This window comes from Chlamydomonas reinhardtii, chromosome 17 (genome assembly GCF_000002595.2).
Source record: "Chlamydomonas reinhardtii strain CC-503 cw92 mt+ chromosome 17, whole genome shotgun sequence".
Classification (NCBI taxonomy): Eukaryota; Viridiplantae; Chlorophyta; class Chlorophyceae; order Chlamydomonadales; family Chlamydomonadaceae; genus Chlamydomonas; species Chlamydomonas reinhardtii.
In genome coordinates, this window is record NC_057020.1 from 39,811 (window position 1) to 62,155 (window position 22,345).

Consider the following 22,345-nt stretch of genomic DNA (forward strand, 5'->3'; position numbering starts at 1 on the left):
TAGACGCGGTCGAAGCCGAAGTGAACTTGAATACTTGCACACCCATCCGCTTTGCAGAGAAAAGCGGCCGCTTTGACTTCTACCCCCTTTTGCATTGTAGCTACTTACCTAGCCCTGTGCTAGAAGTCTCTTGTGTATTTGACGTGTGGCCTTGAAACCCACAACATCAAAACAACGATGGCCGCTTCCTGCCTTCGGCCGGCACCCACGGCCTCGGCGCAGATGATGACTCGCTCGCCAGTGGTAAGCATATGCTGCAGCTTCGTTGCTTCGGCGCACGACCGCGGTCGCGTCTGCTGCGTCCACAGACTCCTCAACAAACCCTCCCTTTTGCCACAGGCTGGCTTGCCGCGCCCTTGCTCAGCTCTCCAGCGCTCAGGATGCACGCTTCAAGGTGAGCTTGTGCCATCGCTTTCTCGCGCCAGCCGACGACTTGACGGGGCAAGCTTTCTTCTTCTTCTAAAACGGCTAGCCTCCCATCGCTGTCGTTTTCACAGGGGCATTTGGAACGTTTGCGCCCCAGACAACCCGGACGTTCGTGGTGACCTGGGCCAAAGGGGGCGTAATGGACGCACCCACAACAACTCAACAGCCGGCCAGCGGGTGGGTCGCACGAGCGATGCCTGACAATTTGTGTGCGCGTGCTTTGTCAAGCGCTGCGTGCGCGGTCGTTTTCCACATGTGTCCTGCCTGGTGTGTGGGGCCAGGCAACAGCGAACTTGCTGGCGTATGCGCAAGGACTCGGGCACGCTTGTTGACTGCACCACAGCGCTTTTGCGATTGTGTTGTGGGGCGCGCTGGTTGGGGTAGTTGGGGGTTTCGACCAAGCCCACTGCGTGGGTGCCCTGACGGCTTTCCTGACATCGCCTTGCTGGCCTGCCCAACAGGGTTGAGCGCAGCCAGAAGCGGCCACCTATCTATAAAGTCCTCCTGCACAATGAGTAAGCGTTGCTCGTAAGCCTAGGTTGTCGCTGTAAGAATGCGGATGTTACAGAGGGGACAGGCCCAGCACCTGCTGTAAGCACCGGGGATCGAGGTCTGGAAGCCTCAACGTCGGGAACGTACTCACGTCTGACCCGTTGCCTTCATTGCTCGGATTACCTTCGTTGATATGCAGCAATTATAACAAGCGCGAGTACGTGGTGAAGGTGCTGCTGAAGGTGGTTGAGCAGATCACCGTCGATGACGCGGTGACCTGCATGCAGGTACGCACCTGTGCCGGGTGGTGATGCCTGCCGCTGGGTGCTCGCTTTGGTTGGGAACTGCCAGGATTGCACACATGTGTTCGTGCATAAGCTGAAATGGTGTATCTTGCCACAACTGCAGGAGGCACACGAGACTGGCGTTGCGCTGGTTGTTGCCTGCCCACAGGACAACGCAGAGCGCTACTGCGAGGGCCTGCGCCTCAACGGACTCACGTCGACCATTGAGCCGGGTGGCTGCTAAAGCCAGCGGGCATAGAGTGCCGCCCTGAAATTTTTGGTGCCATAGCGTGGCCAACTAGGGGTGGCGTTCTGGGCAGGACTCGGAAGGGAGCAGTGGCAGTGGCAGCTGAGCGAAATCCTCCGTGAGTACGGTACTGACGCACTCCGCACGGCGGAGTGCGATGTATACTATGCATTACGTTTGCGTGTTCGAAGAGTGACGGGATGAGTAATGCCTATTGTAAGAATGAGTAGAGGCGAGTGAGCAGCGCGCCGATGGGGTGCCCCAGCACGCACAGCACCACGCACTTTCGCCTTAAGTATGTTCATGGTCCGTACTGAGCGCCCACGCCACTGGTACGGCCTGTAGAGGAACGTGATCCATTTTCAAACGACTGTGAGACAGATGCGACGGGAACGTGCGGGTTTATGTTTGTGGAATGGTGCCAAAAACAGGATACGGTGCTGATACGGCTGAGCGTGTCTAGCGAAGTGTTCGAAGCTTTCTTTGCTTTGGTGGTGCTTGAGCGGTGCGGGGTATTGTGTATGCTGTCTGTGTGAGAAGACGCTAGAAGATATCCCGAATGAGAGGAGAGGCAGGCAATGAGTTTGTTTAGCCAAGGAGAGGCAGGCAATGAGTTTGTTTAGCCAAGGATGACACGGCGGAGAAGGGACAGACATGCGGAATCCGTCATCAGACGGTTCAGGGTTAGGGGGCCCTTGTATACGCACGCACGGGTTTATGAAGTGGGGCAGCCGGAATCAACTGGTCAACAGAAGTATAGCACTTTCGCCAGTACATTTAACCCTGATTCGGTTCCCCCGCCCTTACTACACAGATGCCTTCCTGTTGGGTGTGCGATGGGACAGTGTTGGGTAGGAGGAGCGACAGCGCATCCCATTTACCCTTCAGGCCGCCCAGATATTTGGTGCCCCTGGCCAAGCCTAGGTCCGTGAGGGATGTCTGACCAGGGGGTTAGCATAGCGCCAGTAAGCGGGGGGGGGGTAGGAAACAAAGTGCCAGACCCCATGCCCCGAAATCCCCCAGGACCCCCCTTGAGGGGACGACCGACCCCCCCCCCACGGACAGAGCCTTGTTGTTTAGGGGTTAAACCCCCTGCATTAAATTCCAAAGTGGTGCCAATCGACTCCTCTTGACGAGCACTATCACGCTGTGCCATCAGCGGTCCTGTTCTGAGACTTCGGTCACACGCGGGATCCATCGAAATCCCCTCGACCCAGCCCACCCCGCGCTCAACTCTTTGCGTGTGACGTATGGACAGCGTGCATCGGCAGACTTATTGGCCTTCACGTTGATTGGGCTCTGTGCTTAACTGTCTCAACATGCATCAGCGTGTTCAGTGTATGGACACCGTACTAAAACCCGCTCAGCCGCAACGACTGCCCCAGCCACTGGCGTATCACTAGCTCGCCCATCACCGCCTGCCGCCCCTGCCATCCCAGGCTGCGACAGACAGCCAACAGAGCCGCCTCCGAGGCCGCCGCGGCGTTGCTGTCGAACCGCGCGCGCCTTGCATTCATCCCTGGGCCCCCAGCGTCCACCAGCCCCATGCTGCCCCCAGCGCCGCCGTCGGCCATCTCCATGCCGCCCCGGTGGAAGATGCTGCCGTTGGACTCGCTCAGGCCCAGGCCGTCACCCTCGCCCGGTAGCAGCGGGATGGTCAGCTCCCCGGATTTGGATTCGGGCAGCTCGCCCGCAGCTGCCGCCTCGACTGCTGCAGCCGCCGCTGCAGCTGCAAGCGCCGCGGCGCGCTGCTGCTCCTCCGCCAACATGCCTGCCAGCTCCCGTACCGCACCAGACGCCAGCACCAGGGGCGCCAGAGGCGGGTGGTCACACATGCGCGCCAGCAGCCACGCAGCCAGTACACGGCAGCGACCCTGCTGCCAGCTAGAGCCGCCGTCCTTCCAGCTAAGTAGCCGCACGAGAGCCTCAACCACCTTGACCCCGGCAGGTGGGCTTGGCACTGGCTCAAGCGCAGCAAGGGCAGGCGGTAGTGGTACACCGCTTCCAGCTGACCCAGGGCCGGCCGGCTCAGACATGGGCGCCACGTTTGACGCATCGGCGTTGCTGGCTGCAGCCTGCGCGGAGCCGGTCTCCGCCCAGCTGACCGCGGATGATGATGTGCTGGAGCCTGAAGCGAAGGGCCCCAACAGCACAGAGAGCGGCCCCGCCAGCAGTCGTTGCGCCTCCGCATTCGCAGCTGCATCGCCAGGCTGCTGCCCCCCATACAGCAAAGGGCTTCCAAACACCAAGCTGCCGGGAGCCGGCGGTCCCATCGGCATTGCATCATCAATTCCCGACCAAGGAAATGGCAGCTGGCCGCCACGGAGCCTCAGGCCACCGCTGCGGCTGCCAGTCCCCGCGCCTGGCCTGAGCTCGGCCATCCCGCTGCCGCAGCCGCTGGGACTGCCGTAGCGGCTGGCCTGCTCGCGGCTGAGCCCCACCAACAGCCCCAGTGCGGTGTCATCGGTGCTGATCACGCGCAGCAGCTGCAAGCCCCAGTACCGCGCTGAGGGCTTCTCGGCGCCCAGCAGCATCACCACCATGGCAGCAGCAGCCGGCTCCGAAGACACCATGCGCTGCAGTGGGGAAGCAGGCAGCCATAATACAGCACAATGAGGACAACAACCGGGAGTACTATGGTTTGGGCCATGCGGAGACATCCCGGGGTGCCGGTGCCACGCACCTTGCATACTGCCTCGCCGCCTGCCAGATGCACCAGTGCCTCCGCCGCGTGCACTGCCGCGTCCACCCCGCCCGCAGCCAGGCAGCTCACCAGGGCGGGCACCGCGGCGTGGGCCAACAGCTCCTCCTGTGGGCGGGTGTCAGCCGTGTTTTCAGAAAAATACATGCGCGTGTCAGTTGTATGCGTCAACCAGGGGACTTATCCTTAAGGAAAGACTTTTAACGTTGTCAACACAAGCTGTCAACACAAGCTGTGTTGACAACGTTGCACATGCTGGCCAGGCACATTGCTCAAGCCTGCTCCCACCTGCATGTCCACGTATCTTGACATGCAGCACAGCACCGCTGCCGAGAATTCCTGGGCGTGTGTGGCGCGGCGCGAGCTGGCCGAGTGGCTGGAGCCGGAGCCCCCGTCGGCGCTTTCCTGCGCACTCGCGCCTCCCGCCAGCGTCACCAATGTGGGCAGCGCCCCCGCCCGGACGACCACTGCCGCGTGCCGCTCTTCGCCCTCACACAGCAGCATCAGAGCTGCCAGCACGTACGTGCGCGCCTTCTCGGAGCCTGAGAAGGAAGACGTGTGTGTGTAAAGGCCCATACGGTAAGTGGGGTTTGCAAGGCCATGTCAGATGCTGCAACGCGGTGCCACCAACATGTACAAGGCCTTACCTGCGCTGAGTAGCGGCACGAGTGCCGGCACCGCACCGACGCCCACCACGTGGAAGTGCATGTCGGGGTTCTGCGCCAGCACAGCCACAACACTGGCCGCGTGCTCCGACACCAGCGGCGTGTGGACCGAGCCCTGGCTGCCGCCCACGGGGGATGAAGACGGGCTGCCGCCACCACTAGCGCCAACCCTAAGCGGCCCGTGCGGTGCGTGCGCGCGGCTGCCGCGAAGAAGAGGCAGCACGTTCTGGACCACCTGCAGCCGCACACAAAGGCGCACATGTGCGTCCGGAGATGGGGTTCAGGAATGTAGGCCGCAGCGCCCAGCCGAGACATCAAACGTCACCAGCCAACGCCATAGGATAGGATACACGGCGGAGGAGGACTGACAACCCAACTGAAGCGACCGTCACTGCTCTGGAATCAGCTAACTTATGGTTGGACACGGCGAATCCCTTTCTCACCCCCAACTCCTTAAAGCGGCCGTGTGTGGGCACCGCTTGCGCCAGTATGGCCAGCAGGCGGCAGGCGTGTGTCTGCTCCTCCTCACTGCCGCGCCGCACCAGAGCCAACAGCGGCCCAATGGCGCCCTCCTGCACCATGAGGCAAGCAGCGCGTAGATAGGCAGGTAGGTAGGTAAGGGTGCGAGAAGAGCCAATGTGGCATACAGCCGGCAGTCCAACCCGCAGTGCACGTTCTCCCCCTCCCCAAACACGGCTCACCCTCACTGCGTCCATCTGGCACTCGGGGGAATGGTTGGCCAGGCGCGCCAGCACGAGCAGCGCGTACATGCGGGTGGCGGCCTCCGCGCGGCGGTCGCCCAGCACCGACACCAGCGGCAGCACCTGGCTGAGTCGGGCCACGACTGCAGGGACCTGGGGCAGCAAGGAGCATATGACCGGAATGGGGGTTACTAGCACCAAACCCAAAACGAAAGCCAAAGTGCGCTGGCCTGGATGGGATGGGGGGAGGGCATGCGGAGAATACCGTACCGCCAGGAAGTTTTTTCCGATGCTAAGTTTTTTCTGGCCGCCCGGGATTTATATTTGACGTTTTTTGGATAAGTTTTTTCTATTGGGGCGGGGTTTAAGTCCCGAATTTTTCAACACATGCAGAGGCTGCGCCGGCGTGCTCTGTCGCATGCCCGCGCAGCCCTAAGAGACAGCACACGGTACCGTACACCATATGGTAACGCCTCCCACTGCTTCATCCGACCCATCCAACCCAGTTCTGCCTGATCCAAGCTATGGTATCCCCTGCCATACCCCACGCCGCATCTCAACCGTATAATAGCACCTCACGCCAAGGCACTGAAACCCACGCGTCGCATGCAGCCCTGCCTGCCCCTCCCCGCGCACCCCCAGAATTTCCCCGCAGCTGCTAAGTTTTTTTCACGCGGAACGTGAATTACAATTAACTTTTTCCAAATTAAGTTTTTTCTGAAGCCACAAAATGAATTATGAAAAAAAACTTCCTGGCGGTACGGTATCAACCTAACGGCTCCATTATAAAGGTGGCGTCAACGCTTGCCCCCACACTTTATGGACGCACCCACAACAACTTAGGCCCGGTCAAGTTGGAATGGGCACCGACGAACCCGCTTCCCCGCCATCGGCTGTTTGGTCATGACTGGATACCCCGCGCACCTGCGGTACCAGCGCCATGTCCAGCATGAGCGATGAGGCCATGTCGCGCGAGGGCCGGTCGGGCAGGTCCCGCAGGCAGCTGCACAGCGCACCCAGACCCCCCGCCTGCGCCATGGCCAGCAGCGCAGCCTCACGGCCACCGCTAGCTGCGGCAGAGGCAGAGCCCACGCCTGACTCCACAGCTCCAGCACTGCCGTCACTGCCGACGAGGGAGGGTGATCCCCGTGGTGACGACGGCTGCGCCCCCGGTGCGGCCGCAGGTCCCCTCAGCAGCTTGTAGGCGGCGAACACGGCCATCTGGGCCAGCATAGCCGGCCGCGAGCCCATCAACCGCACCACCGCTTCCACCGCGCCGCCCTCAACCGCCGCCGCCGCCAGCTGCGGGTACCTGGCCAGCCGCACCAGTGCACTCGCCGCGAAGAAGGCCGCGCTGACGTCCGGACTCCAGCCCGCGGCGTCGGCGGTGCAGTCTGCGCCGGCGTCACCCAGTCCTGCTGGCGCAGTGGCACTCGACACGCGGCTGTCACTGGCCAGTCCTGCCAGCAGCCCCCAGTCCACAGCGCTGGAGGCCGATTGCGACGCCGACACAGGGGCGGGCGAGGGCACGGAGGGGATCCAGTAGGACTGCTCGGCGCCCCAGGCCGTGGCCGCCGGCAGCCGGGCCGCCGCCAGCACAGCCACAACAGTGGTCACAGCCGCCCGCCAGCTGTCACAGGACGCGGCATTGTGACTGGCATGGGCGGCGGCATTGAGCTCTGGTAGCTCCTCGGAAAACACCCTGAGGGCAGTCGGGGCATGACGATATCAGATAAGGAACACGTACCGCTGCATTGACATGGCAAGATTCCTGCTGAACGCAGTGTTTGGGCGTTGTTGGTCTGCGTATTGCACCCTTTGACCCACACCCCCGTCTCCGCCCCCGCCCCCGCGCCCACGTGCACAGGCACTCCAGCGCCATGGCAGTGGAACTGGTGATGCCGCGCATGGGCAGCAGCCCCGCCGACACAGCGGCGGCACCCGGCCCGCCCGCGGCCGGCACCGCCAGGGCCAGCTCGTCCGTGAGGAAGTCCACCACGCGCGGCAACACAGTGCCCGCCAGCAGCTCAGACCGCCGCCAGTGGCCGCATCCACTGCCGCCACTGCCGCCCACCAGCATGCCCTGCAGCGGCACGGCCACCCCCGTCTGTCCGAGTGGCGCCGCCGCCAGTGAGCTGTGTAGCGCCTCCAGCAGCCGCTGCCGCCGCTGCGCCAGGTCGGCACTGGGCCGGTGCTCCCGCAGCAAGTCGACACCCCGGTGCTGAGAGGAGGTGGAGGTGTGTGGGCTGTGAGGCTGGCGAGCTGCCGCACCCCTGGCGCTGTGCGGCAGGAGGGCAGCCTGGTCTGAGGTGTCCGGGCCCAGGCTGAGGCCGGGCAGCAGGCCCCGCAGGTCCACCTCCGCAAGCAGCTGCAGGTGGGGGAAGGCACGGGGGCAGCACACCCAGAATCAGTCAGGACTGTAGACTGCCGCTCAAGGAGCTTGCACGAAGCCTTCAACAACCACTTGCCCCTTAACGTCCTTGCATTGAAGGTCGCATTGACAAGCCCGATGAAGCCATCGTGCAACACGCAATTCACAAGCCCCACTTCAACGCGCCCACCTCGTGCAGTCGTTGTTTCGATTGCAGCGCGCCGGCAACGCTCGTGCCTGACCCCAACACAATGCCCATAAGTCCGCGGTGCGTGCTGCCGCCCTCCCCGGCAACCCGGTGCTGGTCGGACAGGAGTTTATCGCTGTCACTGTCCCTCCCGAAGAAGGGCGCGGCGGGGGCTGCAGCCATTGCGCTGGAGGCGGCGGCAGCGAGCGGCGGGAGGCTCAGACGACGGCGAGCGCCCCCAGAAGCCGCAGGAGCCCCACCGGTAGCTGAATGTGGTGAGCCGGGCGAATGGACAGAGGCAGAGGCCGCAGTGATGGCTGGCCCGCTCACTGCTGAGCCACTGCTCTCGAAGCCCTCCGGTAAGCGGTGCCCACGGCTGTCTGGGGCAGGGGAACCTGGTGCACCTGCAGCTCCCGCATTTGCTTGGTTTCCAAAGCCAAATGCACCAAATCCAAATGGCAGGGCTGCTGTGGCTGTGGTGGAGCGCTCTCGCCGAAACGTCGGCGAGCAAATGTGGGTCCGAGGCGCGCCCTGTTTGCTTGGAGACCCAAGCGATGCCAGCACATTGTGCGCACAAGACGCCATCTATCAAAGAGACTCTGTCAGGCGGCCAAGCGCTACGCCCCTGCAAGGGCCCAACAAAGGCAATAATGCGGTTGAGACTCGCCACGTTTCCTCGCCTAGCCGGCGCAAGCGGCCAGCGGACTGGTGAAAAGTACGACTACCAACAATACTGCCTCACCTGAACTAGCAAGCTGCCGTCCAGCCGACGTTGACTGAGACGCTCAAGCCGTGGAGGAATTCGGGCTCCTCTTAACTCCGCGGTCACGACGAACGACCACTAGCTCTTAAACTAGTCACAAATGGAAACTATAGAGAGCTTCGCGCGCAGGCCTTGATGGGTCTTCGTTTCACAACTCACGATAGCTTGGTCACGAACGAGGCCGACGTCACTACGTCAGTAGTATACATGAATGGTGTCTACAGGTAGTGCTAGCGTAGTAAGACAAGTCTACTGGTGTCCTCTCAGCTCTAGCCTTTCAGCTGCAGTCGGGGATGAAGGGCTACAGCGCCCGCCCAATGGCCCCACGAATGGCCCTGTCGATGAACAAGCAGACCCAGCGGAACCTGGCGGAACCGAGCAACACCCAGGTGACGCCTGGGCAAATGAATAAATGTCGCAGTATAACGTCGGCGCTCCAAGTCCCTTAGTGGCACGAACCCGTCGCGTAGGACACGACGAGCGTCGAGCTGTAGATTGCTTGTCTCGGTGCGCGCCCAGTGCTGGTGGGAAGCGCTGATCCGGAAGGGATATTAGGGAGGTCGGGAGGTCGTGGAGCCGCGGCACCAACTAACTGAACTAACCAACCAGCACTGTTGGCACGCGAATGATCGCACACTAAGACCCATCTGATCCCATCCGTCAGCGAACTTCCAGCCAGCCAGCAACTTGTCTACAGGAAGTCCGGCGTTCGACCAGCCGCGTACTCCTGCCCTGCCGTTGCAAATTGTTTGCCATCTGCTGGGGTCTGGGAATCAGCTGCACCCTACGGGACTTCACCACCAGCACTGTCCCCATCGCACACCCATCCGTCTGTTCCCACGGTCTGTTCCCGAGACACACTTTTTTAAACATATAGGCGTTGGGGGGCTGTGAATTCCAGCCTAGATTAAACCAAACCGGGGGCGGGGAAACGCACACAGAAGGTTACATGCTTTACGGCACTGGCACCAGGCCCTGGATCGTTCCCTTCTGCTGTTGGGGCACATACCTACGCCAAACACGTCCTTGGGGTGACGAGCCCCCAAAGTGCATCTATCCTATCGCGCAGCTAGAATGAATGGTGTCCTAAATGCTCTCCTCCCTCTCCACCGCCTAAAGGCCCCGTGACTAGGTCAGCCATTAATGCTATTTTACCAAATAGAGCTTAGCTTATGCCCTAGACCTGCATAACACTTCAGCACGTGCCGAGGTTGGTGGGGTAGCTTTCATACCACACATCAAACCTGCGCCCGAAGTGGGCTCGGTTGGCCCTAGCGCCAATAATGCTATTCACTGCAAACACAGTCGATGGACGCCTCTGCGCGTGCATGGCGCAACGTGGCCATTATGCACACGCGCCGGGCATGGCAGCAACATGCACAGGAGGGGAGCGAGCGTCCCACCCTATATCTGCAGCGGCGCGCAAACAAAACTGAAAGCGGCAATGGCCAGGCGCAATCACCGCCGCCTGGTGCCCATGCGCGCAGTCCGAGCAACTTCATCCCCACACACAATCACCGCGACTCGGGTGTCGTGGCGGTGGGGCAGCACTGCTTGTCGGTTGAGAATAGCGAGTAAACGCAGTTGGGTCCACGGCAGAACTTGTCTATCGTTGGGCACGGGCCATCTTTGCGCAGCTCCACGCATAGCTGCTTGGGCTTGCTGGCCACGTCGGAGGGAGAGTATCTGCGGATGGGCAGGGCACAAAGCATGAGAACCCAAGGTGCGACATCATTTTGCATTGAAGAAGTGAGTGTTGGTTAGTGATGGTCTAAAAGCTACCCACCGAACGGGAGGAGGCGCCAACTCACCCGAGCTTGGTGAGGCGGAAGGTGCCGTCGCGGTCCCAGGTGACTGGGTACTGCACCTTGTCGATGTAGGCGCGCACACTACCGCGGCAGGTGTCGTAGCTCCACCACTCCACCTTAAGCAGGGCGGAGTTGCAGCAGGGACTGGTGGGGTCGGCGCACACCGAGTCCTGCAGCGTCCAGCAGTACAGCGGCTGGCCGGTGGGCGAGCGGGACAGCACGGGGGCGCTAGCCAGGGTGAAGGGCATGGAGCCAGGCTTGCGGTCGCACTCGCAGAAAGGAAAGCCGCCAGTGGAGGGAGGAGGAGGGCGGCGCCCGCCGGGAGAGATGGGCTCGGGGCTGGGGGGAGACGGGCTGCAAGAGGCAACAGTACAAGGGCGGGGCGCAGCGAGTGTCAGCTTACTGACTCCAAACAGGCCGGGTGCCCGGAGCGAATAACTAAGGGGTAGTAGTGGGGTAGTAGTGGGGTCAATCTCTAGCATCCCTGGGTCGCGCCCATATCGAACTCCCCCCGTATGGGCGCGACCCCCGTACATAGTTGCGACTATATCTTGGAGATCATAGTTAACACCAGCGTGCACTGGAGTCAGCTTACGGCCATGGGCATGGCTAAACAGGACTCGAGAGCTTACGCAATCCATTCCTCCCAAGCCATCTGTACGCACCACAGCGAGGTCTGGCCCTCTGTCCTCTGAGGCTCACCTGGGAGGCGCGGGAGGCGGTGGCGAGGGCGGTTTGGGCGAGGGCGGCGGCGGGAAAAAGCCTAGCTTGTTGACGGGGCAGCATTTGCAGGGCATAGCTGCCATGCTGCCGATGGCATAGGTGCAGCTGCCATCTCCCTCCGGACACAGAGCCTCCAGGTTGGGGCAGGGGTCCTTCAGGGTGATGCAAATCTTGGCGCCGGTAACGTTGGCTGCGATAACAAAAGGGGTGCGGTGAAACCTAGTCATAATTCAGGGGCTGAGGATACTCCAAATGAAGTTAATGAACCCCACCCACGCTTTTTGCACGCCACAATTCGTCCCATCCCACACCATCTATGCGGGCTCACCGGTCGTTAGGTTTAGGCGAGGGAGCTTGAAAAGCGCCTTGTCGTGCGCGGAGCCAAACACCTCAAATGTGGGCACAGGGGCGGGCAACCCGTTGACTGTGACAGAGCCAATGGCGCGGCGGCAGGTGGGGCGCACGCGCAGCTCCAACTTGTAAAAGTCCGCCTTGCTGCAGCAGGGGTTGTCCTTGGGGCAAGGCTGCGGTGCGGCCCCGTTGAAGCACACGCGCATGCCATTTGCCGAGGGGGAGGTGGTGTACGCCGATTCCAGCTTGAAGGGCGAAAGGCTGGAATCATGGGGGACAATGGGAACGCAGACTTTGGGTTAGCGTGCAGCGCGCAGCGTGTACAGATTGCGCGTAATAGCGCGTGTCGCTGAGCTGCTGGCAGGGTGCTAGTTTAAAGGCCCGTCAGGTGGTTGAGGAGCGTTAAGGGGATTTTGAGACGAAGCAAGGTGCAACCGTCAGCGAAGGTTCCCACCGAGCCTCACCTGGGGTCGCTTTCACAGCTGTAGGGCGGGAAGGTGCGCCCCGCAGCCGCCAACATCGAACGCCGGGCATCCACGGTGCCGACCAGCAGCACCGCGCAGAGCGCCAGGAGCGACGCGGTTACTCGTAGGAGCATCCTGTCCGTTTACTGTACTGGCCACGATGATTCGAACACTAGTTTGGGCCCGTGTGGGTTTCAGGCCGCTTGACAATCTAAGAGCGAGCAGCTAAAGCCTCACGGTAACGAAGCTTGCGTGCTACAAACCCTGCTGCGCTTTGCGGGGGAGATTGGTCTCGCCAGTTGCGATGTGCAGCGTAGCGGACGCGAGAGATGGAAGCCTGGCAGCTAATGAACGCTCTAAGGAGGGGACTGTGAACCCTCCGAATACATAAACTATGTTTGCGGTGCGTCCTGGGCGACGACTATGAGGCCGCGCGAGGGAAGTTGCGGTTAAACCAGTAGCGCGCGATGGCGCGCGAAACAACGCGGGGCATACAGGCACTGTACATATTACAAACATTTGATACTTATGCAATTGCTTTGTTATATGCATGAGTTATACCACCAGCGTGCAGAGTTATACCGCCAGGGTCGCGCAGGCTAGGGGACATGCCTGTCATCCAGATGGAGGCGGATAAGGAGCGGCGCCGCCTGGAGCTGGAGGCCATGGAGGCTGCAAGAGAAGCGACAGTATATGGACTGGGGGGCCCGACGGCAGATCGAAGACGAGGCTGTTGAACAGTGTGGTCTGGAGCTGTCTGGAGCTATCTGGGGCGAGCAGAAGAGAGGCGCCCGCTGGTTATCACACTTGCAGGTGACGCAGGATGGTTGAAGAAGGATGGAAGGAAGCAGCATCAGCGCTTTGACGTCTGCAAACATGTACCCGTGAGAAATCCTCTGCAATGCCAGCGCTACGTGCGGCGCCCCCAGGCTCCCCCGGGCCTCATTAGGTTGCAGCGGTGCCCAGAGGTGTCCATAACATCGTACTAGACGATACGGCAGCCTTCTCAAGCGAGGCACCAATAGGCGTCAACTGTTCATGCATGCGGTCTGCATCTCTCCGCGTCTGCATCATGTATGTCCGCGCGCCAGGGGAGGTGCGGCCCTGGTTTGCACCCTCTGGCACCCTGATGTTGCGGTAGCTCCCCAGCGGCACAACACAGTGCATGTGGCCGCCCGCCGCCCGTGCGTGGAATGGGCCTTTTTGAACAATGCCTGGCAGCCTCATGCTGCCCCTAGGGTTCCCCTGCGCTGCCCCGCAGGACAAGGGACGATGGGTTGTTTTTGTACGTGAGAACGGGACAAGAAGGGAAAAAGTGGGCTGTCCCGCCACGCCATGTTGGTGCAATGTCGTCTGAGGCGCAGGTTTCGAAACTACATCATCTCCCCCGACATTGCCGGGAGCAGTTTGTACAGGCACCACCCGCCATGTGTCCAGCCGCCCTCCGCTGTCAAACACAAGCACAGCTGGCAACAAACCAAACAGTAATGGATTCCGCACACGGTATGCCCGCCAGCAAGACCGCAAACTAGACACCGGCAGGTCTCAACCTGCGCGCTGGCGCCGTTTCTCGGGCGGGCGCCCCGCGCTCCTCCACGTGGCCTTGCCTGCCCCCTCTGCTATGCACATGCACGCCGCCACCGCTGACCGAGGCCGTGCGCCGCCGCCAGGTCCTGCGTTCACCGCCGCCGCTGCCACTAGGTGTTTTTGCCGCCGCCGCAGCCGCCGCCAGGGCCAGCACCGCCGCCGTCGCTGCCGCCAGGCCCTGCATCGCCGCCGCCAGCATCGCCGCCACCACGGCGCAGGGCCGCCAACACAGGGACTGCGTTTTACCAAGCGGCATCTCCATCAGCGTGTGCCGCATGTTCGTCGCTGAGTTTGCGTCGCGACCCTACAACTTGCGCTGCAGTGCTACATCCACGAGGGACGTCAGGGGAACCCCACTGAACTGCCGAGTCTATATCGGAGACTTGTCCTTCGCCCTCCTTGAGCGATTTTATGAGGACGGGACAAAAATGTGGTTCCCCTCGCATGGGAAGAGTGGGCTGCGCCCACGCCACGTCACTAGTCTGAGGCCGCAAGCGTCTACCCCATCTCCCGGACGTAGCCGGGGTCGGTTCGTACAGGCACGGCCCGCCAGGCGTCCAGCCACGTCCCGCTGTCAAGCACAAGCACAGCCAGCAATCAACCAAACAGCAGGAAATCCCCTAACCACAACACTCCTCACTGCTGCGGCCTACCACGTGGCGGTTCATGACCTACCCGCTTTCTCTGCTGCCTGCTATGCATACCGCTCGCCCGTGACCCCTGGTGCAACCCAGCAATCCTCCGTCTGCTAATCGCCTCCGCCTGCTGAGGTTGTTGGGCGTTGGGCTGCGGTACATTTGCCTGCATCTGCTGCCACAACTTTACAGTCTGCCCAGTGCTGGTGACGTGTATTGGACCACTGGCGTGCCTCATCTCCGCCTGCGTGGCTGGCCACGCGGGCTCGTGCGCCCTTCCCCTGCGCCCGCCTGCTCCTCACCACCCGCGCCCTCGTCCACGCCCGCCGCCGCTGCTCCCGGGGCCGCTCCAAGCGCCCTGCTGTGCACCAGCTGCCAGGCCAGTGCGCCGTCCTCCAGGTCCTGGGCCACATTCAGCGCCGACGTCACCCGATCAGATGCCTGCAGGGGGCAAAGGCGCGAGAGAGGAGGGCGGGTGGGGCCAAGCCGGGGTTGAGGGCCGCGAGGGGGTGGACGGACGGATTGGCAGGTCGCGTGTGACTTCCGATTCACAGAATCAAGCAGCCTAATGGGCCATAGACCGTGCAGCGGCTGGTCCACCTCCACCCAAACCTCACCTCGTCGCGCAGCCGGAGGCCGGCCTCACGCAGCTCCTGCAGCCGTGCCGCCACTTCGCCGCCAACCCCCATCCCCGCCTCCAGCGCCGCCCGCCGCTCTACCATGCGCTGCCGCAACAGCTCCATCATGTTCCAGTCCTGCGTCAGACACACCGTACCGTACGTGTGAATCGTATCGGAGGCAACAAAGGTCGAGGAAGAAGTCGCAGCAGTAGGGTGTGTAGAGCTGTTGGCAATCCACCACCAAGAATCGAAGGTACAGCCACCCAGTTGGCGTCTGTGTTGCCTCGCCACCCACCCGCGCCGCAGCACCGGCCCGGCTCCATCATGAGCCTGCACCATCCCATGGCTGGCCCCGCTACCTAATGCCTCTCGATCTAGACACCGCCGCTTGCCCCGTTGCGCCACCCAGCCCGCCTGCACCCCACCCACCTTGAGCTGCGTAACGTGCCGCAGCTCCTTGCCCGCCTCCTCCGCCGCCTTGACCCGTAACGCCCCCCGAATGGCCGCCGCCTGGCTCAGCGGCAGCCCCACGTGCGCCGCCACCAGTGCCGGCACATCGTACTGCTGCGCCATCGCGTCCGTAATCAAACCCAGTTGCGGGTGGTAGCACATGAACACACCAGCAGGCAGGCGCGCCGCCGCCTCCTCCAGCTGGCGCGGGTACATGAGCACCGGCTGTGAGGCTTTGCTGATGTTCTTCACCGACAGCGGCAGCAGCCCCACAGCCGGGGCTAGCTGCGCTGATGCAGGCTGCGGGCCGCCGGCGCCACTGCCCGGCGCTCCCGGCAGCCGGCTGAACAGGTCGGTGCGCAGGTGCAGGCGGATGAGGCGCTGCCGGAACAGCGAGGTGTCGTACAGGTGCTCCGGCTCCTGCGGCTGCTGCTCCGGCAGCCACACGAAGTCGTGTGCGCCCAGGCGGCTGCGGCGCTGCACCACCTCGAAGCCGTCCACAATACCCAGATTGCGGACCACCTGCAATACAAGACGTAGTGGGGCCGGGGGACCGGGCGGGTGGGAAGGATAGCCACCAGGCAAGTCAGGCGAAGGGAGCCACCCACCTGCGCAATAAGGGCTGTTCTGCGACTCATCCAGTCAGTAGTAGGGGCTCGCATGCTGCTCAGCACCCAACAAGCATGGTCGCGTGCCACACACATCCTTTCCCGTGGCATGGTCGCGTGCCACACACATCCTTTCCCGGCCCGCGCCCCAACCAAACCGCCCCCACGCGCCTTTGCCATGTCCAGCGCCAGGCGCGACGGGCGCAATAGGCAGAACGGCACTCCGTTCACGACGTCACGTTTGATTGAGCCGAAGAACGTGCAGCTGTTGTTGAAGAAGTTGGGGTACTGCGTCATCGCTGCGGCCTTCATGGGCAGCAGCTCCCACGGCTGCGGCCGCTGGTTTGCCATGACGTATGTTGGCACATCCTTGCGAGGTAACTGTACCGCAATCGTGTTGCGCCCGGCTGTTTCGTGTGTCGCGCCAGGGAAGGCCGCGCGCATCACCTCGGCTGCGCGTGCGGCTGTGGCTGTCGTCTGCCTAAGCTTGCTAACTAGCGGATCAAGGAGTGGAGCGGCCATTATGGTGACCGGCGCCCGTGCTCGGCGGGGCCGGAACTGATGATACCCTAGTTGTTCGCAGAAGCCTCCTCACTCCGCCCGACGAAAACTGCTTTTAAAGTGCAATTAAAGCTGCAGCCACAACCGGGTTTTGATTCAACAATGAAGCTGCGACCGTCAGCTCATCACCGTCTTTCAAACAAAAGAACTGTATGTTACAGTTTCTTTAGTGTAGTGTAGGCGCAGATAAGGCCGGTGAAAAGTTTTAACACCGCATGTTGCACCCATCCGGTCTCCCGTCATTTAGGCGAGTCTCGTTGCGCCCTTGCGAGGTTACCGATGCAAATCAGTAGGCCAGCAAACATACAATGAGCATCAATGAATGCGCCGGAGCATTAGCACACGCGGCCTCCGCAACGACACTGAGACGGGACACGTTATGAGCAAGCGTGTCGCCGGCCGCACTGGTTCTGCAACGTGCTCGGTACAAAGTCCAAAGCGCTCGTGGTTATTAGTCCTAGCCCCCGTGCTCGGGTTGGTCCTCCTCTTCGGCGTCTGGAGCGCCCTGCCCCCGCCCACAGTAATTGCAGCACAGGCGCAAGCGGCGCAGGCCCAGGCGCAGGTACATTCAAAGGCCAGGTCACAGGACGGTCAGGGATTGGTGCCGGGAGCAGCTGGCTCCAGTGCTTTCGGCTCCAGTACCGGCTCTCCGGCGCAAGTATCCACTGGACGAGCACTGGTGAAGCAGTCCAAAGAGCAGATCCGAGGCCTGCACAAGGGCGGCACCGGGAAAGCTAGCATTAGAGGCAGCGGCGGCGGTAGTCACAGTAGCAGCGGCGGCGCCGGCGGCTCAGACTCCAAAGCAATGTCGGGACAGCAGGGCGCACCGCCGGCCTCCGCTCGTGTAGTGGTTGTGGGCGGCGGGCTGGCGGGTCTCACCGCTGCCCTCACCGCCGCCGAGCAGCTGGCGGCGGCGAACGGGACTGCTAGCGGTGGTGCCAATGGCAGCGGTGTCTACGAGGTGGATGTGCTGGTGGTGGAGAAGATGCCGCGCCTGGGTGGCAACAGCGCCAAGGCTTCCAGCGGCATGAACGCACTGAACCCGCAGGGTGGAGACAGTGAGGTGAGGGACAGGGCCGTGATGTGCCAAGTGGTGGTGCATGTGAACATGTGCGCCTGGTGGGCGCATGTGATGACGGCATCAAGGCGATCTGGCCGCAGTGCCATTTGCAAGCACCTGCCACCCCTGCTGCCTAACCTCGCGTGCCGCCGACTTCTGCCACAGCCGCTGTTTTCTTCAGACACGCTCTCCAGCGGCGGCGGCGCCAGTGTACCTGAGCTGGTTCAGCGGTTGGTGGTGGGTGACGGGCTAAAGGCCGCGCGACAACCTTGCAAGTAGGGGAGGGAAGGAAGACCCAGCCCGCCTGGTGCAGTGCGTTATGTACCGGTAATGTGTATTGGCCTTTCCCTGCCTAACTCCAGCTTGCCCTCGCCGCCCACCACACTGTTGCACCCAAGCACGACAGCCCCGCCGCGCTCTCGTTCCTGGAGGCGCATGGCGTAGCACTGGCGGGTGTCACGCAGCTGGGGGGCCACTCCGTGCCCAGGTGAGGGCAGGCAGTGGCACGGAAGGAGCACCAGGCGTGGCGGCGGACACGCGGCGACGGGCTGCACCATGCGCCATCCGTCCCAAACCATCCCACCACGCCTCTGTCCTTGCATACCGTAAGCACCCGGCATGCGCCCCACTGCCTGCTGCTGCACTGCAGGACCCGCACCGTGACGGCCGGCGCCAATGTGGGCTGGGCCATTATGTCCGCACTCAGCGCCGCGGTGAAGGCGCACCCGCGCATCCGGGTGAGGGCGCGGCTGCGTGTTTGTGTGTGCGCGCGCATGATACAGTGCTTGGAAGCTACCATAATGCACAACAGCTACAATGACATTTCTCACCAAACGCTGCATGCTACCGCCGCGCTTTTATAGATTGCCACTCATAGTCTAGCTGTCCCTTTGCTTCTCTGAGGACACACACACACACACACACACACACACACACACACACGCGTTACACCGGAACAGGTTCTTGAGGGCTACTCTCTCAAACGCATCGTGACGACCGAGTCGGGGTCGGAGCCAGCGGCTGGCGGCGCGCAGCAGCGTCCGCAGGTGGCGGTCACGTCCGTGCAGCTGGCGCAGTCGGGCAGTGGGGCGCAGTCGGGCAGTGGGGCGCAGTCGGGCAGTGGGGCGGCTGGCGGCCCTGCCGCCCCCTCTTCCGCTGGGGCCGCTGCTGCCAGCTCGGTGCGGTGTGGTGCGCTGGTGCTGGCCACCGGCGGCTATGCGGCCAACAGGGAGCTGCTCAAGGTGGGGCCGGGCCGGGGCGGGGGGGGGGGGGAGATGGCTGGCCGTTTGCAAGTCGGGAACGGGCCGCAGATTACACATGGGCGTGGCGGTGGGCAGGGCAGTGCGTTCCGCAACACTGCCGACCACGCTGCCGCGCACACTCGTCCGGACTGCTATCCACGAGCTGCACGTTGCCTCTCCCTTTCCCCTATGCTAGCGCTATGCTCCGGAAGCCGCCGATCTGGCCACCACCAACGGCCCCTGGGCGGCGGGTGACGCGCTGCAGCTGGCGGAGGAGGCGGGCGCCAAGCTGGTGGGGCTGCAGGACGTGCAGGTGAGGAGGCAGCAGGAGGTGGCGGGGTGTGCAGCTCAGGTGGCCCGAGTGCCGAATGGACTGGTACCACAGGCCTTGAAGTCAGCACCCCCGGTGCCTGCAACCCTGGGCTGCGTCAAACGTCTCGTGTTGTGAATACATTCCCGCACACACACCTGCGGTGTTCAGGGGTTTCATATGACACACACACACAGGTGCTTCGCTTTGTTGTTTTATATCACACACACAGGTGCACCCGACTGGCTTCGTGGACCCGGCGGACCCGGACTCGGCGACCAAGGTGAGCCTCCTTGTAGCGCGCAGCCACAGAGGCATGTGTGTGTGTGTGTGTGTGTGGGGGGGGGGGTTACATTCATGATTAGTTAAGAAGTGGGGGGGCGGCGGGTGTGCAGAGGAAGGCGGGGGCGGGAGGTGAGGGGGTCAGGCGAGGGCGGGTGAGGAGGCCAGGCGAGCGCGGGTGAGGGACCCTGCGGACCCTGCGGACCCGGATCCAATTAGAAGTCGCGTGTGTGCGCGCACTTGCCAGAAAAAGCAAACCAAACTTGCTACACCACCGTCCTGGCTCCGTTTAACCCACGCGCCACCCACCTTTGCTCCCGCCACCGCTCACAGAGCATGTACCCCCCGCTGCCCCCCCCCCTCCCGCCCCCACCTCCCGCCCCCCCTGTCAGTTCCTGGCGCCTGAGAAGCTGCGCGGTGTGGGCGGACTGCTGCTGGCGCCTGGGTCCGCAGCCCGCTTTGCCAACGAGCTGGGCCGGCGCGACCAGGTGGCGGGCGCCATGGCGGAGCTGCCGGGCCGCACCGCCTGGCTGCTGCTGGGCGCGGCGGCGGCGGCCGAGTACGGCAGCGGGGCACTGGGGTTTTACTGCAGCAAGGGCCTCATGACCAAGGTGAAGAGGCGGGAGCCAGTGGGAGGGGGAGCATTGTCTGAGGACGCACGGTTTGCGTGTCTCGGATGTTTGAAGTGGGTAGGTATGCAAGTTGGGCTGTTGGGCTATACAATGTGATGGGGCTCACGTCGCCCGGTTTCCCACTCTCTGCTCCCTACCGCTACCAGGCTGAGGTCCTGGCCGCCGCGGCGGCTTCCATGGGTGTGTCCGAGGCCGCACTGCGCGGGACACTGGAGGCTTATGGGCGCCTGGCATCGCAGGCCCAGCAGCAACAACAGAAGGGCGCAGATGCAGGGGCGGGGGTGGAGGGCGAGGGGGCTGCAGCGGGCGGGGGCGGTGCCGGGGGTGGGGGTGGGGTTGGGGGCGGAGCTGTGACGGACGAGTTCGGCAAGCGCGTGTTCCGCAATGCGCCCCACCCCGACACCGACCTGCCCATGTATGTGGCGCGAGTCACACCCGTGGTGAGCCCGGAGCAGGGGTGTTGCACTTAACATGCCCAAACGGGGCCTAAGAACAGGCATGGGCAGGAGGCCTGGTGGCGCTAGCTAGCAACCCACTTGCCCCCCTCCTCCCCTCCCACGCAGGTGCATTACACCATGGGCGGAGTGGCAATCAACCAGCAGGCGCAGGTGCTCCGGGCTTCCGCACCGGGCAGCCAGCAGCACCACGACCAGCGGGAGGGCCAACGGGTCACCGAGGTCATTGGAGGCTTGCATGCCGCGGGGGAGGTCAGCGGCGGGTGAGTGGGTCACGTTTGCTTAAGCGGCTGTGCTGACTGGGTGAATCGCAGCGGTGTGCATTCCTCTTGCCTGGCGTGCATTTGCCCTCACATGTGGCTCCTAAACCCGCTCCACTTGACCTCACGCCTCCATCCCATTGGTTTCGGCCATCCACCCACGCTGTAATTTGCCTCCACTGCTCTAACCTCGCACCCCTCCCCGCCATTGCCCCAGTGTGCATGGCCACAACCGGCTGGGCGGCAACTCGCTGCTGGAGTGCGTGGTGTACGGCCGGGTGGCGGGGCTGGCGGCCGCCACTGCCGCTGCCGCTGCCGCACAACCTGCCACTGTGGCGTCTACGTCTAGGATTTAGGCAAGGCGGCAGGCTTGGGGCATCTAGTGCAGATCTTGGTGGTAGTAGCAAGTATTCACATGGGAACTTTAAAGACTGAAGTGGAGAAAGGTTCCATTTGAACAGCACTTGGGCATGGGTTAGTCAATCCAAGAGATGGGGTAATCCTGCTTGAAGAGCGCGATTCGCGCTGCCCATCGAAAGGGACGAGGGCTGCGCGGAGCTACAGTGCCCTCCACGGGTGCGACATGCCCCCACGGTAATAGGGCCATCCGTGGATCTCGCCAACGCGGCGTCCCCACACGCCGAAGCAATGTGTTGAGTTTGCGCCTAGAACGGACGACCACTCAGGACGGTGTAAGAGGGCTAGCGCTGAGACAGGAATTCGCAATTCGGGACCTGCATCGCTGCAGACTGGCGGCGGTGGCAGCGGCGGCGGCGGCGGCGGCAGCAGCAGCAGCGGGGGCGCGTGCGCGCATCTTGTAGCGGAGGGGGCGGGAAAGGCCACGTGGAGGAGGAGAGCGCAGCGCCGCCCAGGAAGCGGCACAAGCGCGCAGGCTGAGGAGCCGGCTGGTGTCTAGGTAGCGGTCCGCGGTGGGGCTGGCAGGGCATGCGTAGCGGCATGACAAGTAGTGCGGCTGTTGACAACTGTGCTACGTCTGGCTGCGGTTGGCTCTGCTGTGGCATCGCAACTGCTAGATAGGCACCTGGTTTGCCTATGTGCCTGTGGAAACCGACCCTGGCTATGTCCGGGCGATGAGGTTGTTCGGCCTCAGACTGTGGAGAGGCTCAGCAAGAGGCTCAGCCCCTTTTCCCGTGACCGGGGAACACTTGTCGCGGCTCTTGAGACGTGTATGGGCTTGATTTTACGCGTGGGCTTGATAAAATTGTATACCAAGGGGTGCCTGCTTGGTTTCCCATTGTCCCTCCGAATGACTCCGATGGGACTCCGTGCCCCATTCCGCCGGGTGCTGGTGCAGGTTTGGGCGGGTACAGGGTTAGGCGGGTTCAGGTTTTGGCGGGTTCAGGTTTGGGCAGGTGCAGGTTTGGGCGCGTGCACATAATATAGCATCCGTGTCCCTGTTGTCCCCTGCGAAACAGGAACCGCGACCTGAACGGTTCAGGT

At 62.7% G+C, this 22,345-nt stretch overlaps 5 protein-coding genes across 5 annotated transcripts; 2 read left to right on the forward strand and 3 right to left on the reverse strand.

Annotated features, from left to right (window-relative positions):
* The first annotated feature begins 99 nt into the window (after positions 1-99).
* Positions 100-2,243, forward strand: CHLRE_17g696400v5 (uncharacterized protein). Its single transcript, XM_001691752.2, has 6 exons — positions 100-243; positions 340-394; positions 498-603; positions 888-941; positions 1,118-1,205; positions 1,327-2,243. The coding sequence occupies exons 1-6, from the start codon at positions 178-180 to the stop codon at positions 1,444-1,446; spliced, it is 489 nt and encodes a 162-aa protein (XP_001691804.2). The 5' UTR covers positions 100-177; the 3' UTR covers positions 1,447-2,243.
* A 276-nt stretch (positions 2,244-2,519) lies between these two features.
* On the reverse strand, positions 2,520-9,435 carry CHLRE_17g696450v5 (uncharacterized protein). The gene is made up of 10 exons (XM_043071828.1): positions 8,817-9,435; positions 8,078-8,699; positions 7,376-7,884; positions 6,441-7,218; positions 5,517-5,669; positions 5,259-5,387; positions 4,798-5,050; positions 4,439-4,692; positions 4,133-4,258; positions 2,520-4,025 (listed from the first exon to the last, which is right to left on the reverse strand). Exons 2-10 carry the CDS (start codon positions 8,657-8,659, stop codon positions 2,802-2,804), a joined length of 4,008 nt encoding a protein of 1,335 aa, XP_042914287.1. The 5' UTR covers positions 8,660-8,699; positions 8,817-9,435; the 3' UTR covers positions 2,520-2,801.
* Positions 9,436-9,770: 335 nt separating this feature from the next.
* On the reverse strand, positions 9,771-12,554 carry CHLRE_17g696500v5 (uncharacterized protein). Its single transcript, XM_001691601.2, has 5 exons — positions 12,184-12,554; positions 11,697-11,980; positions 11,348-11,558; positions 10,649-10,999; positions 9,771-10,523 (listed from the first exon to the last, which is right to left on the reverse strand). Exons 1-5 carry the CDS (start codon positions 12,315-12,317, stop codon positions 10,352-10,354), a joined length of 1,152 nt encoding a protein of 383 aa, XP_001691653.1. The 5' UTR covers positions 12,318-12,554; the 3' UTR covers positions 9,771-10,351.
* A 445-nt stretch (positions 12,555-12,999) lies between these two features.
* CHLRE_17g696550v5 (uncharacterized protein) lies at positions 13,000-16,805 on the reverse strand. Its single transcript, XM_043071829.1, has 4 exons — positions 16,255-16,805; positions 15,455-15,997; positions 15,023-15,160; positions 13,000-14,846 (listed from the first exon to the last, which is right to left on the reverse strand). Exons 1-4 carry the CDS (start codon positions 16,603-16,605, stop codon positions 14,640-14,642), a joined length of 1,239 nt encoding a protein of 412 aa, XP_042914288.1. The 5' UTR covers positions 16,606-16,805; the 3' UTR covers positions 13,000-14,639.
* Positions 16,806-16,925: 120 nt separating this feature from the next.
* On the forward strand, positions 16,926-22,297 carry CHLRE_17g696600v5 (uncharacterized protein). Its single transcript, XM_043071830.1, has 11 exons — positions 16,926-17,707; positions 17,870-17,941; positions 18,103-18,191; positions 18,354-18,441; positions 18,664-18,945; positions 19,142-19,258; positions 19,488-19,538; positions 19,930-20,148; positions 20,316-20,609; positions 20,733-20,887; positions 21,102-22,297. The coding sequence occupies exons 1-11, from the start codon at positions 17,450-17,452 to the stop codon at positions 21,238-21,240; spliced, it is 1,764 nt and encodes a 587-aa protein (XP_042914289.1). The 5' UTR covers positions 16,926-17,449; the 3' UTR covers positions 21,241-22,297.
* Positions 22,298-22,345: the final 48 nt, after the last annotated feature.